The sequence below is a fragment of the Tyto alba genome, unplaced genomic scaffold (genome assembly GCF_018691265.1).
Source record: "Tyto alba isolate M040663 unplaced genomic scaffold, T.alba_DEE_v4.0 Super-Scaffold_14, whole genome shotgun sequence".
NCBI classification, from domain to species: Eukaryota; Metazoa; Chordata; class Aves; order Strigiformes; family Tytonidae; genus Tyto; species Tyto alba.
Window position 1 is genome coordinate 52,119,740 of NW_024881276.1, and position 15,263 is coordinate 52,135,002.

The 15,263-nt window shown below is 40.0% G+C and overlaps 1 protein-coding gene across 1 annotated transcript in view; it reads right to left on the reverse strand.

Moving 5' to 3' along the window:
• LOC116964757 overlaps window positions 1–15,263 on the reverse strand; it is a 207,398-nt gene that overhangs the window by 4,710 nt on the left and 187,425 nt on the right. Inside the window, exons 3-4 of the mRNA XM_033005295.2 lie at window positions 9,370–9,586; window positions 5,805–5,917 (exon numbers count right to left, since the gene is read on the reverse strand). Of these exons, the coding sequence (XP_032861186.1) occupies window positions 5,805–5,917; window positions 9,370–9,586 (330 nt within the window). The remainder of the gene's footprint in view (window positions 1–5,804; window positions 5,918–9,369; window positions 9,587–15,263) is intronic.

Below are 15,263 nucleotides of genomic sequence, written 5' to 3' on the forward strand. Positions count from 1 at the left end.
ACAACGTCTGGAAAGTAAGATCCAAAAGGAAGAACTTCAAGCAAAATTTTCTGTTTCAGAAATAGAGACATTCTTCTGGTTTTGCAGATGAGATTAGCAACTTCCATAGCAATTAAATTCAGGTTTTTTAAAGAGCTTATACTTTGTCTGCTCTTAAAATTGTGAATCAGAGCATAAACATATTGGTATCAGCTCTATCTCTTCCCAATAAAGAATTTGGAGAGCAGCCTGATTTTTTTTGTCTGATTGATTGTAGTCCCACCAAAGCAAACTTATCTGAGCTGAGCTGCCACCACATCAGTACTGTGATGAGTATGTTATCAGATGCAAAATGATTTGTGGTGACAAGAGGAGAATCAAAATGTGAAAATATATTCTAAAAACACCAGATCAATGATAAAAAGCCAATTATATCTTTTGAGCAAATTTAAGTAGTGTGCTGCTGATGGACAGCTCTAACTTGTGCTAATGAAATACAGAGCTAGAACTGCAGGCAAAAATGACTCAGCTTCAAGAAAATTGGTGTAACATTTAACTGAAATAGCAGAGAATTATCATTTTAAATGGGAGGAAGCCTGAAAATATCAAAAGCTTTAAAAGAAATATTGTACTATACAAATAAAGATATAGATGAAAATGAGACTATATGATCAAATTTAAAGAATAGGACAGTTTTATATGAAATCCAAGTGTTATGCATAAGGCCAATGCTTCTTGCCTGAAGAATGGCATTTCTGGTTACTATAAAACCCAGGAAATTTGTGTTGTTTGGTGTTGTCACCAGTATTTGGATGATGGCAAGCAATGACTGTGCAAGTGTTTCAAGAATCAAAATCCAAATAAAAAAAAAAAAAAAAAAAAAAGATGGCCCAAATCAACCAGAAAGTTTGATAAAACGAAAAGATAGAAGAAAGACTCACACTCCTTGGCCCCGCATCTTAAAATAGCATTGCATTTTCAGCCTTAGTGTTTTTTGAAATTTATGACTGGCAATACTCAGTTTCCTAGCCCCTTTCCATTTTCAGCTATATGGGGCAAATATGACACACACTCCTCTTAAAGTGCAACACCCCAGTTTCTCTCCTGACACAGTCTTCAATGTGCTTCATTGCAAGACTTCACAGGAAATATGGTGGTTGCTGGATGAGATTGCAACCCAGTAGTTTCAATCTCTCCATCTGTGAATGAGATGTGACTTCTACAAATGTTAGTGAAATTTTTTTTTGAGTCATGAAAAACTTGGACAGCATCTGCAGCAGATGGGAAGAAAAAGGTTCACTATATTTTATGGGCAAACTTAAAGGGAAGGAGATTACTGTATTGAACATCTGAAGGTTACAGCAGTAACTGGCAGGCTTTCTGGAAAGAGGCACAGCAACAAAGATGTGTGGCTTTTTCCTGGGAGGTCCTGGACTGAGTGTGTATGTGCAGTAGTTCTGTTAAGTGATGGAGGAAGCATGGCATCCTAGCCTGCTCTAGCAAAAATGAAAGGCAGGGAATCCCGGTCAAAAGGTTGAGCAGGCGTGTGGTCAATACTTTTCTGTTTATTTCTAAATGTTAGGAATAAAAGCCTGCAGCTGGTTTTGAGTTGAGAAGTAAAATAGTGTCTCACCAGAGAAACCGGAAAGATATTCTAAGCATAATGGCTCAGTAAAATGTTGCAATCAGGAGGGTCTTTTCTTTAGGTTTGGTGTTTAAAAGAAGGCCATTAAGTACATTATTATATCTCAGTGGAAGCAGAAATCTCCCAGCTTGGAGTCCCACTTAGGAGAGGGTGTCAAAAATGGGGATGGTTTTGGTGGCAAGTTATATACGGAAATATGAAGTCCAGTCTCTTAAACAACTTTACAGCAACAGGAGAAGGGAGATGAACTAAAAGAAACACTTCTTTCACAAAGAATGCAAAATCCTCCTGTAGCCTCTGATACAAGTTGCAACAATGAAAGTCAATCAGCAATGCTAGTATTTTTTGTTTGCCACCTCCAGTATCCCTAGGCAGCACTGGGACCTTCATTTGTATGCCAGTGTGCAAAGAGTTCCCTAGATGTTTTTTACATTTCGGTAACTGATTTACACTTAATCTGCCGTAATAAAGACCAGATGATCACCTCTATTATGCAAATTAATGCATGGAGACAGCAAGGAAGTCAGTAACTTGGAAGTGGCAGAAGGAACAAGTGCTGTTCCGTTCAGGGTGCTTCATCTCTCTATCCCCTGACCTTTCAATAGCTTTCTTGCTTGCAAATCCATATTCAAGGGGAAGGGTACAGTCAACTGGAAGGCGATGAATTCTATTAGAAAGCACTTTATGTCACAATTGAGACTCTCAGCTTACACAGGGAAAGATACACCGGGGACATAAAAGGTCTTCAGCAAGAAAAAGACACATTTAGGGTTTTAGTGCATATAAACTTTCAATAGTTTAAACAAACAGGCTTAAAATGCATTGGTTGTTTAAGTCAGAGAAGGACTTATTTTAATGAAATGCAAGTAACTAGGATATCTATGCTTAGGGAAAAAAATCATCTTCATGGCCCTCCTCTGGACTTGCTCCAACAGGTCTATGTCCTTCTTATGTTGGGGGTTCCAGAGCTGAACACAGTACTCCAGTTCCTGGAATGCACTGATGATAACTTCCTTCTCAACGTGATAGAGGAGCCAATGAGCAGAGGTGCTATGCTGGACTTTGTTCTCACCAACAGGGAGGGTCTGATGGGGAGTGTGAAGCTCAAGGGCAGCCTTGGCTGCAGTGACCATGAAATGGTGGAGTTCAAGACCCTTAGGGCAGCGAGGAGGTTGCACAGCAAGCTCACTACCCTGAACCTCATGACAGCAGATTTTGACCTCTTCAGGTGTCTGCTTGGCAGAGTAGCATGGGATAAAGCCCTGGAGGGAAGAGGGGCCCAAGAAAGCTGGTTAATATTCAAGGATCACCCTTCTCCAAGCTCAGGAGTGCTGCATCCCAATAAAGAGGAAGTCAGGTAAGAACGCCAGGAGGCCTGCACGGATGAACAAGGAGCTCCTGGACAAGCTCAAACACAAAAAAGAAGCCTACAGAGGGCAGAAGCAAGGACAGATAGTGTGGAAGGAGTACAGAGAAACTGTCCGAGCAGCCAGGGAGCAGGTTAGGAAGGCCAAAGCCCTGACAGAATTAAATCTGGCCAAGGACATCAAGTGCAACAAGAAAAGCTTCTGTAGGTATGTTGGTGATAAAAGGAAGACTCGGGAAAATGTGGCCTCTCTCCAGAAGGAAACAGGAGACCTGATTATCCAGGATATGGAGAAGGCTGAGGTACTCAGTGGCTTTTTTGCCTCAGTCTTCACTGGCAAGGGCTCCAGCCACACCACCCAAGATGCAGAAGGCAAAGTCAGGGCCTGGGAGAATGAAGACCTGCCCACTGTAGGAGAAGATCAGGTTTGAGATCATCTAAGGAACCTGAAGGTGCACAAGTCCATGGGACCTGCTGAGATGCATCTGCAAGTCCCAAGGAAACTGGCAGACGAAGTGGCTTAGCCAATATCCATCATATTTGAGAAGTTGTGGCAGTCAGGTGAAGTTCGTGCTGACTGGAAAAGGGGAAACAACCCCCATTTTTAAAAAGGGAAAAAAAGAAGACCTGGGGAACTACAAGCCAGTCAGTCCCACCTCTGTTCCCAGCAAGATCATGGAGTGGATCCTCCTGGAAACTGTGCCAGGGCACACAGAAAATAAGGAGGTGACTGATAACAGCCAACATGGTTTCACTAAGGGCAAATTGTGCCTGACAAATTTGATGGCCTTCTATGACAGGGTTACAGTGTGGGTGGATAAGGGAAGAGTGACTGATGTCATCTACCTGGACTTGTGCAAAGCATCTGACACTGTCCCGCGTGACATCTTTGCTGGTGACACGGACAGTGGGATTGAGCGCACCCTCAGCAAGTTTGCCGATGACACCAAGCTGTGTGATGTGGTTGATATGCTGAAGGGCAGGGATGCCATCCAGAGGGGCCTTGATGGGCTGGAGAGGTGGGCGCAGGCAAACCTCATGAAATTCAACAAGGCCAAGTGCAACGTCCTGCACATGGGTCAGTTCAATCCCAGGCACAAATACAGGCTGGGTGAGGAGTGGACTGAGAGCAGCCCCAAGGAGAAGGACTTGGGGGTATGAGTGGATGGAAAACTGACTGTGAGCCAGCAATGTGTGCTCACAGCCCAGAAAGCCAACCGTGTCCTGGGCTGCAGCAAGAGCAGTGTGGCCAGCAGGTCGAGGGAGGGGATTCTGCCCCTCTACTCTGCTCTCGTAAGACCCCCCCTGCAGTGCTGTGTCCAGCTCTGGGGCCCCCAACATCAGAAGGACACGGACCTGCTCAAGCAGGTCCAGAGGAGACCATGAAGATACTCAGGGGGCTGGAGCAGCTCCCCTGTGAGGCCAGGCTGAGAGAGTTGGGGTTGTTCAGCCTGGAGAAGAGAAGGCTCCAGGGAGACCTTATAGCGGCCTGCCAGTGCTCACAGGGGGCTACAGGGAAGGTGGGGAGGGACTCTTTGTCAGGGAGTGGAGTGAGATAGGACAAGGGTTAATGGTTTTAAACTGAAAGAGGGTAGATTTATATTACCCATAAGGAAGAAATTCTTTCCTGTGAGGGTGGTGAGGCACTGGCACAGGGTGCCCAGAGCAGCTGTGGCTGCCCCCTCCCTGGAAGGGTTCAAGGCCAGGTTGGACGGGGCTTGGAGCAACCTGGGCTGGGGGAAGGGGGCCCTGCCTGTGGCAGGGGGGTTGGAACTAAGTGATTTTTAAGGTCCCTTCCAACCTAAAGCATTCTATGATTCTATGATTCTCTTCTGCCAAACAGATGTAGTTCTACTTGAATGGGTTCATTTCTGAAGTTTAGCCCATGTTAAAGGAAAATGCTTATGTATGAGTTACCATCTCATCTCTTGCTAACATTTCCTTTTATCCTAGGGGTGCTGATCCTGATTTTTTGGAAGAACTGTTCTCTTCTCGCTCTGTATTGAGCTTGAAGTTTGTGGCTTCCACTTCAGACCTAAAAAGGTACTTGCATGCCTGAAACATTCTTTTGTGACATCTCATTGGCCTGATGAAAAGATGTAACCTCTCCATACAGACCTTGCCTGCATGCCTGCTGAGAGAGAAAATGCAAAGTATAATGAGAGCAACTCACAACTGGTTCAACCTGGAATCCTTACAGAAAAAGTTGCCCTCACTGTCAGCAGACGTTTTTCCTAGTCTGACACGTCAGTTTTTGGCCCTGTACTTCTAATATAAAGCCCCTCCCAGAAGACCTGAATTGAAATAGCTAAGATTAAGCAATATCATATTTATGTATAAAACAGACTAAGGGACAGTATTTGACCTTCTGGTAACTGACCTACTAACAAAAGCAAGGTCTCATGGGATTTACCTCTTCATTCTCAGTGTGGGGCAACAAGCCAGTATAACATCTGCTTAGTATTCATTGCAAAGCAAATGTACAATGCTGACACCATTAATCAGCTTGTCGAAGTGAATAAAATGTCAAAAGCTGATGTAAGAAAGCTTGGTTTTAAAAGAAAGCATTTCATATGGATCTGCATGGGCCCATCTAATGATGGATTAATTAACCCTGAAAGATTAAGAATGACTCCAGCCTAATGTTTGATGGGGGAATGCATGTAAATCTAACAATATACATAGAAAAATTGTAAAGAAATTAGAGATATGGGAACTAGTTCTACAAAAATCAATCACCTACCATTGGTGCCTCAAACTTCAGTATGTGATATTACACAGAATGAATAAAAAACATTTTGTTTTGAGTCCTACCCACAGGTTGCAAGCTTTGCCTTAAAAATAAGTTTTTTCATCATAGAACTGCTAAATTGTAGGTAGCATTTCTTCCTCCCCATCTTTTGATGAGCCACAGACAGGAACAGTACCTAAGAGACAGAAATTAGCTGGAATTAATTTCAGTGGAACAGGTGGGAAGCAGTGCAGCAGTACTTGAAATCTGGGGTTAAATTATGGGTGAAAACTGAAGAACAGTCAGTAAAGGGTGCTGTTACTTCCTTATTTAATGAGGAGTAGAACATCTGTCAGGGAAAGAGGAGGTAGGGAACACAGACACATGGAAGCTACAGATGGAAAAAATCTCTGCTAGGCAGCTTAAAAATGCAGGACATATTCTATTGCTTTGTCAAATCTGCTTTTAAAAGTACAAGGCTTTTCTTCTTCCAAGATTCCCTTTGGAAGATGTCTCTGGACTGTAGTGTATTTTGGTCTCAGTATATTTCTTCCTGATATCCTTTTTTTTTTTTTTTTTTAACCTGAATTTCTTCCCACAATTACTAGCACACTCCTTTGTAACACAGTAAAAATTTGTCTCCCTCAGTAGCCTTCACTGCCTTTCCTTTAGGGTCAGATTCTGTTATGTTTTCTCAGAATATCATGCCCTAAATTTGGACCACTGGAAATTATCAGGATTATTCATGGGGTAGGGCTCTAGCCTTAAAGAATAAAGTGGGCATCACTGTAATAGGTACCATGTGTCTTGAAAAAAATGAGACAAATGTTTTTTCATTGGAAAGAAAAGACTATGTATTGAATGAATCAGCCTCTTCATCACTATAAATCAGAGACTTTGTAAAGAGAGTTGCCGTCGTGTACTGAGAGATGTGCTGTTCTAATAAAGAAATACATTATTTTTCTGTTGTAATGTTTTTCATTTACCCTAGGGAAGGAAAAAGCTTGAGAATTTACTGTAAAGAGCTATTGAGTAAGGACTGTGGTCTTTGCTCCAGCTGGATAAAGAACAACAGTAGCATAAAATAATTTGGGGTCTGATGATCATGAGTTACATCAGATCAATATAAATTAAATTATTTTAAATAAACAAAAAGCAGTGTTGGAAAAAAGAAGAAATTTTATAAAACAGAGTGAACCATTTGGTGAAGTAGGCTGGACTGAATAGCTGAAAGTCCTGAATGTTGAGAAAATTTGGGAGAATTTGTAAGTGGGAGATTCAAAAATCTTCTGTAACTTGAATCCCAAGGAAAAAAAAAAAAGCATAGTTTTAGAAGAGGGGCCTAGCTATAACAGGATAAACAATTACCTGAGAGAAATATATTGGGAGTAAGCAAAATCTTAGAAGAAATGGAAAAGGAAATTAATCAACTAAAATTTCTCTGCCTTGGAGATCAGAAAAAATAGCAATGAAGTATGAATTGACAAAAAGACCAAAAAAAAAAAAAAAGGAAAAAAAAGTCTTTAATCATTAAAAAAATGGACCACTGTACAGTGCTAACAAATCAGAAATTAATGATTATCTGCCAAAGATACCAAAAGAAAATGGAGGCTATTTTTTTAATCCTGTACAGCAAATACTACTTCTGTGTTTAACAATACAGAAAGAACATGATGATGCACTTGTAAACTTCAATAGTATACAGTGCTTTAGAACATGTTGTGAAAGAAAATATTGTACAAGGCATAAAGGTAATGAAAAACAGGACAAAATGCAGTATGAGTTTATGAAAGATAACATCCATCTGGCATTGGTTTTGACAACAATCAACTTTATTTAGGAAAGGAAAATGCAGTAAATCTATCGTGACTTCTGTAAAGCATTCTCATACAGTTCATCAATTAAAGTGAAGATATGAAATAGTATAGGAATCACCTGAATATGTGAATACAAATGTGTATGATACTAACAAGAGGGTTTGACAAGGACAGTAAGGGAAAGCGAGAACAAAGGTTTATCACTGAGGGTTCAGGGAAGATTACAAAGAGACATCCTCCAGGACTGTTTATGGGACTCGATATTATAAAATATTCTCATGAATGGCCTTGGCACAAAGACTATTAATGAAATCTGTTGATGACACAGTCGGAGGCATTTTCAGTACAGTGGCAAAATATTGTATAAGGAGAGGGAACAGAATATCATACAAGAAAAATTTTTAAGTCAGGAGTACTAGAAATGTGCTAAACTCCAACAAAATGCAAAGACTAATAAGAATTTCTCATTTAAGTTGGCAGTTTATCCACTGGAGGTGTTCAGGGACAATGACCCATGTGTTAGGTTGATGGCCCAATTATAAGACGTGACTGACATGGAGACATGAAAAAGACAAATGTGATGCTCATCTGAGAGGCAAGATATTTTAACAGAGATAAGGAAATATTAAGTTCATTTTATATGAAATAATAAAATGGCCCCTGGAATGTCATGTTCTAGTCACTATTATTTAAAAAACTAATTTGATCTGGATTGGGTGCATAGAACACATTCAGATACTGGATGCTAGGCTGGTCAGGAGACTGGATACTACATGCATAAAGAGCCTATTTTGCTAAGGTGCCCAAAAGAGTGATATTGTTAAAATGAGCAATTACATAAGCTCATAGATAGAAGGAATTTGATCTTCATTGCAAAAGATGATATTGGCAAAATGACAGCTAAAAGGTTTCTAAAGAGCAGAGCAAGGAGTTACTAAGCCAGCCTTCTGACATAATAGGTGCAAGCAGACCAAATATATTTTTAAAGGACTGCCAACAGTTTGTGAGTAAATTTTTATTAAATGACTGTTTGCCATAACAGGAGATTGTACTTTGTGGACCTTGAGGCTTTTATACAGAACATCAAGTCTTTTTTTTTTTTTTTTTCCCAAAGGAAAGTAAAAATCCAAAAAGGAAAAAAAATATTCAAAGTTGCCACTGCTGTTTAGGACTGAGGGATCTACTTTAATACAGATAGTTTGGAAAACTCTCTTTGGCCTCAGAAAGCTTTAAGTGGTGTTTAGTTTCCCCTCAGGCTCTAGGGGATTAACTACTTGTTCTTTGACTCCTGAATGCTTCTCTGCTTTGTTCTGTAGAATTCCTACTCCTTATTATAGTGCTCCTCTAGGTTACCCTTTTCCTGGTGAGGCTCAAATAGTTGTTGGACTAGGCTGTGCTTAGGCACAATTTTGACAGAGTTTAGAAATCTTGTAACAAGATACGTCATTGTGGTCTGCCTATGTCTGATCATGGTCTGCCCATGAAATCAGATGCACATTTGGCTTTTGCCTTCCCAAGATAACCTCCTCCCATCTTAGCTTTCTTAACTTGACTCTGTTCACTTTGGATAATTATCAGGTGTCCCCAAACACACACTAGCCCTGTCATAGCAGGACAGACAACTGCTCATCTAATGGAGTTGTGCCAGTCTGGAACCTTATCAGCCAACATTGCGATTCATAAAATCATATTTAGAAGAATATGAATAAGGCAGAGACATATCCACAGTTTCACTTTCCACACATCACAGACCAACTCTTAAGAAAGCTCCAGCAGAGATTGGGAAAGTAACTCTAAGACATGGCCTTGTAAACCGTAGTGCCAAACTCACCGAACTGGAGTGCCAACGCAGGCACACGTGCACTGCTCCATTAGCAGGGTTTACTTCTGCTCTGTTTGGCATCATTGTCCAGTTCTTGACTTGCATCCACGTTGCTGCTGGCTTCATCTTCCCCTTCCTGGGCTGCAGACAGGTTCTGCACCAGGACTCCCTGTGTCCTGGTGGGATGCTGTGGCTGCAGTTTCTGTAGTCTGATTCCAATCTGAGGCTGCGCAATGTAAAAGGTAACTGACAAATTGATGTCAAAATTGAAATAAAATAGGAAAGGAATGGTCTGGGCCTCTGTTAGCACCATGAAATATTATCTAGCCTGAGTGTGAATGAGTCCTAGACCTGCTAACTGACAGTTGTGGATTGAACTTTAAGAAACATCTATTTAAAGAAGCTGGATTTAAATTGAACATAAGATCTGATCCAGTTCTTAAATATAAAATAACTGTTTGACGGTTGGGAAATTATGTGGACAAGAAGAAAATTAGTACCTTTAATTATAAATATACTAATTCAGAAATAATGAAGGCTTACTTAATTTTGAGTCTTAACTGTGGTCTCACAATTATTCCCTATAGGAATTGTGTAATGCAACTTAAATGCTTTCGTGGCCATGTAAGAGAACTCTTCAGACTATGGAGGCATGTCTAGGACTATAAAACAATACATGCATAATTTTTATTTTGTGTAATACTTTTGAAAAAAATTGTACAAGGCATGTCTTCTTTTTCCCCAGATAAAATGTCATCAGAGCATAGGCTGGCCTATTTTCAGGATTCTAGAATGTGACCTATGTCACCAAATTTCAGTTATGTTGCTAATATTGGTATCCATGATTAGTTAAAAATAATCATATTCATATTTGATGTGTACCTAAGAACTCGGGTATGAATCGTTCTGGAATAGCATATTAGAAATCTCACATCTGTTTCATTTATATTTTTAAAAGTAAGAGTTTCTAAAAAAATACTTTGAGCATTAACTCAAATTGTCCAAAGAAGCTTTTTAGTTTCATACTCATTATAAATTAATTTTATGCCTTCTCCATACTTCTTCATATTTGGCTATTGGCAGTTAAAACATTTGCATGGCAAAAGCTGGAAATTCTGGGAAGTAGACAAAGAGCAGAGGGAACTTTTCACACCTGGAATGGTAAGGAAGGCAGCCTGGGCTTGTGGGATGAATATGGCGAGAAGACAGAGTTAGAGAATTATTCTGCAGTGATATGGTTAATTGTGCTGTTTCTAAATGGAATGTTTTCTTTCCAAATTCACCTTCTCACATATAACATTAAAATCATAGTTCAGTACACTCACCAATGATACTTGGCTGTCATCGTCAAAGGTATTTTAACACACATACAGTCTAGAAACCTATCCATTTTATATGCTCCCATCTTCCCCCTCCCCCCCCCCCCCCTTTTTTTTTTTCCTTTTAAACACAGCTATTGCAACTACCATTGTGATTTACACCTTCTGGTGCATCTTCCCATTCTGTAGTCTGTGTTTATTTAGGGACGAGACTGTAATTTACTGGATGTCTGCAAAATGCCACCACAGAGACTTCCTTGAGGACTTCCAAAATCCTTCCTCCCTTTCATATAATATCTAATAACAAGCAAGAGTCAAGACCACAATTCTTCAGCAAGTTCCACTGCTATGGAATCCTGATATATACAAGGCCCTGATAATATCTATGTATTTTGTACATAATTTTGTTCCTAGACAACTGCACACAGGGTCAAGTGCCTTGGGAGTTTAGATCATTTTGTTTCCTATGCATTATGTAAGTGAGGAATTGCATGCAGGCACAGAGTGCCTCCCATGTTATCAGGAAGCATCTGGAAATTTGACCTCTCTTTGAGAATGAAATTCTCTGCACTGAGTTTCAGATGTAAAAATCCTACTTGTTTGCAATATTTGTCACCAGACTGTATTATTTGACCTATTTTTTATAATCTTTCAAGATGCTACTTCAGTTTTTCATTTTACACATTTGCACATCTCTGTAATCTCCACTCTCACTGGCTCAATTCTATTTAGCTACCTGGATCATTGCTCTGAAACAAATTCATGAAACTCTCCTGTTTTCACACCAGATTTGACAGTGGCCTCAAAGAAGGACTTGATGTATAATACAGGCCTGATTCTCACTTCATGTAAACCAGAAAAACTCTGCTGAAGTTGTTGAAGAATCATAGATTTTCACAAGCTGGTCCTTTATACCCTTTTTGTCTAGGGAGTCTGTAACAACATTAAAATGCAGCAATGTTGCTGTAGCTACAATAGCCTAAAGCTGTAAGTGAGTCAGGATGTAATCTCTTTCTAGACCAGCTGATAAAGCTAGCAAAAGCCAGACTTGTTTGCATATTACAAACCTTTTCTATAATGGACAGTCTGGTGAAAGGCATGACTTTCTAAAAACTATGCCTAGTACTTAAGGGTACCTCCTAAGCAATCCTTCAGTCTAGAACCAGCCAACACTGTTCATTTAATTGTTTACTAAGTATTTCCAGGCTTGTGTGAAGGGATTCTTGTCTCCCATCGAATACACACTGTGCTTGTTTAAACATTCCCAATCCACAGTGCTCCTTCTTTATTACCTTTTCTTCATATTCTGCTTTCCAGAAGCAGGTGCCATGTTGTACTATCTGATCATCCTCTTCTCAAGACTCACCACAATAGCAATATTAGTGGTTATTTCCCTGGGGCTAAGGGGAATCCTGAAAAAAGCCTTCAGAGCTTCTTGTCTCAGAAAGTACTTCAGGGTACCCAGGGGTGAGTCCCTGAGGAACGCCACAACATGTGGTATGCTTCTAGAGGAAGTATGACCAGATCTGCATACGATTGCCTGATGTCTTGTGTTCTTTCAAGACACCTAGCTTATCATTTCATCAATCCAAACATTCACCTTTAAATTACTAGAAAATGCTTGCTCCCAAGAAAGCAGAGTGTGCCCTATGTTTATCAGGAACAGGCTGCCTTGTGGAATGTGTACTGCTGTGAGTAAGAACCCTGGAATGAAAAGCTGAATCCTTCCTCAAAAGCCTGCTTGCTTGCTTTCCTTTTGTTTTTCAGCTCAAGGAATATATTGACACTGTTTGCTCAGTGCTCCACAGAACTGCTGAGCCCTGCATTACTGTGAAAAAAACCCCCTTCATTACAGAAAAATATGTCCCTTCAGTTAGGAGGCAGAAACAGGACCAGCACACAGTTTAAAGAAATACTGCATTATAAATAGGTTGTGACAACATTTGAATCTGTAATTTTGAGAACATAGATTTTTGTTCTTCAATGAAAGATTAAAGGGAAAGATTCATAGCACTACAAGAACAGGACCAGATAATTAGCATATTTACGTTTGGGAAAGTAATGGTTCTGTGTATAAATTTAAAACATTTTCCTCAACTAACCCACAACAGAAATTATCTGTCCAAAGGAGATGTCTGCAGCGTTTGTTTCAAAGAATCAGTGCCCTTACAGAAAAGTAGACTTCTTAGAAATTTGTCAGTTTATGTCAGATCATTTCCAGCTAGGACCAATCTTCTGGGTGCTTTGTAGGCTGAGATTGTAATCTTGCAAAAAAATTATCAGGAATTCATAGAAACAATAAAATCTTTGAAAGGAAAGATGTAGCCTAGAGTGAGTGGTAAGAAGACTTAATTCCCTGTGACTGCTCCACCTATTTCAGGAGCTGACTCAAATATTTCTCCTGTTTCACAACTTGACTTTCTGCCATTGGCTGAGGGCCAGCATTCCAATTAAGCACAAGCTATAAGACTGCCTGCAGGTCAGTGCCTTTCCCTGGACACCAAAGGCACTGTTAAGATAAAATCTTAACCGCATTCTGGCCAAGATTAGACTGCAGCCATCATTTACTCATTCCTCATCTTTCACACTGTTGCATCTGGATTTGTACATCTGAAAGTTAGGAGATAATAATGTGTGAAGTCTGAATGAACTTTTTCATGTTGGAAACAACAGGGAAGAAGCTCTGTGAGCAGAAGGATCAAAACTGACAGTGAAAGGACGCCTCTCCTATGCAGATGATACCTTAGTGGATGGGGTTCATGTGATCAAAATAATTTCCATCTTTCCATCACATTTCTAGGTCTAAGCGCTAGGAAGCATTGCAAACAACTTATTCACACAACTGCCATTGGAAGTAAGCAAGCAGCATTATTCTCATATTACAGGTGAATATATTGAGAGAGATACTTTTAAGCCACAGAAAACAGTGATAGAGCTGGGACTGGGTACTCAGAATACCAGGTAATCAACCCTTGTCCACAGCCTGAAGTCACAGTTTCACTGAACTGGGCCATGCAGGTATTCACACAGACTCCACGAACTGACCACCTCTGTAAAACAATAAAACAACACAATCCTTGCCTAGTAGATAGGGAATTGAAGTGCAAATATATTTTGTCACACAGGAAGTTTGTGGAAAAGGCAGGAACTGAAGCAGATGTTCCGAAGATCTGGCCCAGTGCCTTAAGCACAAAATAATGCTTTTAACTCATAAAAGTGCTCTAGACAAAACTGCTCTTTCTCACCTTTTATGATCTGGTTTAGTGAAGGGAACGGAGAAAGATCAAGAAATATGCTGTTAACCTAAAGCCTACTCTATGATAAGAGAACATGCTTTGATGATTGTGGAATGTTATTTTGCTTTTACTTAAATCAGGGAGAAAAAGAAAAAAAAAAAAAAAAAGTGTCTGTTTTGTGGAGACAATTTCCAGACTTGGATCTGCTTTCCACCTTTCCCTCCGTAAACTCGATTTTTTCTTTGATACGTCTTTTCCAAAATTACTCAGGGCTGACCCGTATGGATGGTACTGGATAAACTGCCTAAGCTGCTTTTCAAACACTGCAAATTTTGTTAAAACTTGATAGAGCAAATACATGGCTCCATTATCTACACTTCCTAGCCTGCACTGGAGGAAATCTGTTTTAAAAACATTGTTTCTCTAGAACGTGTAAATAAACTTGACTAGAGCAGTGTGTAGAGAAATACTGTTGTGCTGTCATCTCCTCACCCCTCTGGATGCAACCTGGCCCTGATATTTAGCCTCGGCCCCCATGGGAACATAAATGTGCTGACTAAATGCCTGTTTCTGTTATCCAGGTTTCCTACTGTGCTGGGAGTTCTTTGCTTTAATTTCATTAACTGCCTTAAACCTCAGTCATGTGCAAAATATAATCTTTTTTTCCAACAAAATCTGCATTAAGGTAAATGCAATTGTTTAAGAGCCTGGTTAGTGGGGTGAAGTGAACAAAGAGCTGCACGACAGGTTCTTCATGTGAGTGAGTGCCAATTCAAATCTATTTAACTACTGTAAATTGATTTGAAGGCAGCACCAGATGTGCCACTAGATTTCCATTTATTCCTCACAGAAAGTCAGTGAAATGCATGTCGTCTGGAAATCATCCCAGGGAAGCAGATGTGATGTGTTTATCATGGCTTTGACTACAGACCCATCCTTGAAGCTTCAGATAGGGGTTAAGGGTTCTCAGCATCTCCCCGGAGACTCCCAGCATAATGACAGGCCACAGTGTAAGTGGAATCTGCTTTGTGTAATACGACATAGATTCAAAAAGTCTTTTGAGAAATTCTGTGAATGAAAGACTAAAATCAAATCAGATATTTAAGCCATAATAATCCTTTCCTACTGAACCTGGGTAAGACTACTTCACTTCAATGATCAACATTATAATTCTCCAGTTCAATTTTCTTTTCTTTTGAAAATTTCATTTCCTGTGTCCATTTTCTAAGATCTCAACATTTACAGGAAACCTAACTCTCTAACACATCCCAGTTGGAGAGAGTTTCCACTGCTCACAGAAAGGTACTGAAAGGTACAAAAGTTCAAACATACTCAGCTGCAGATGAGC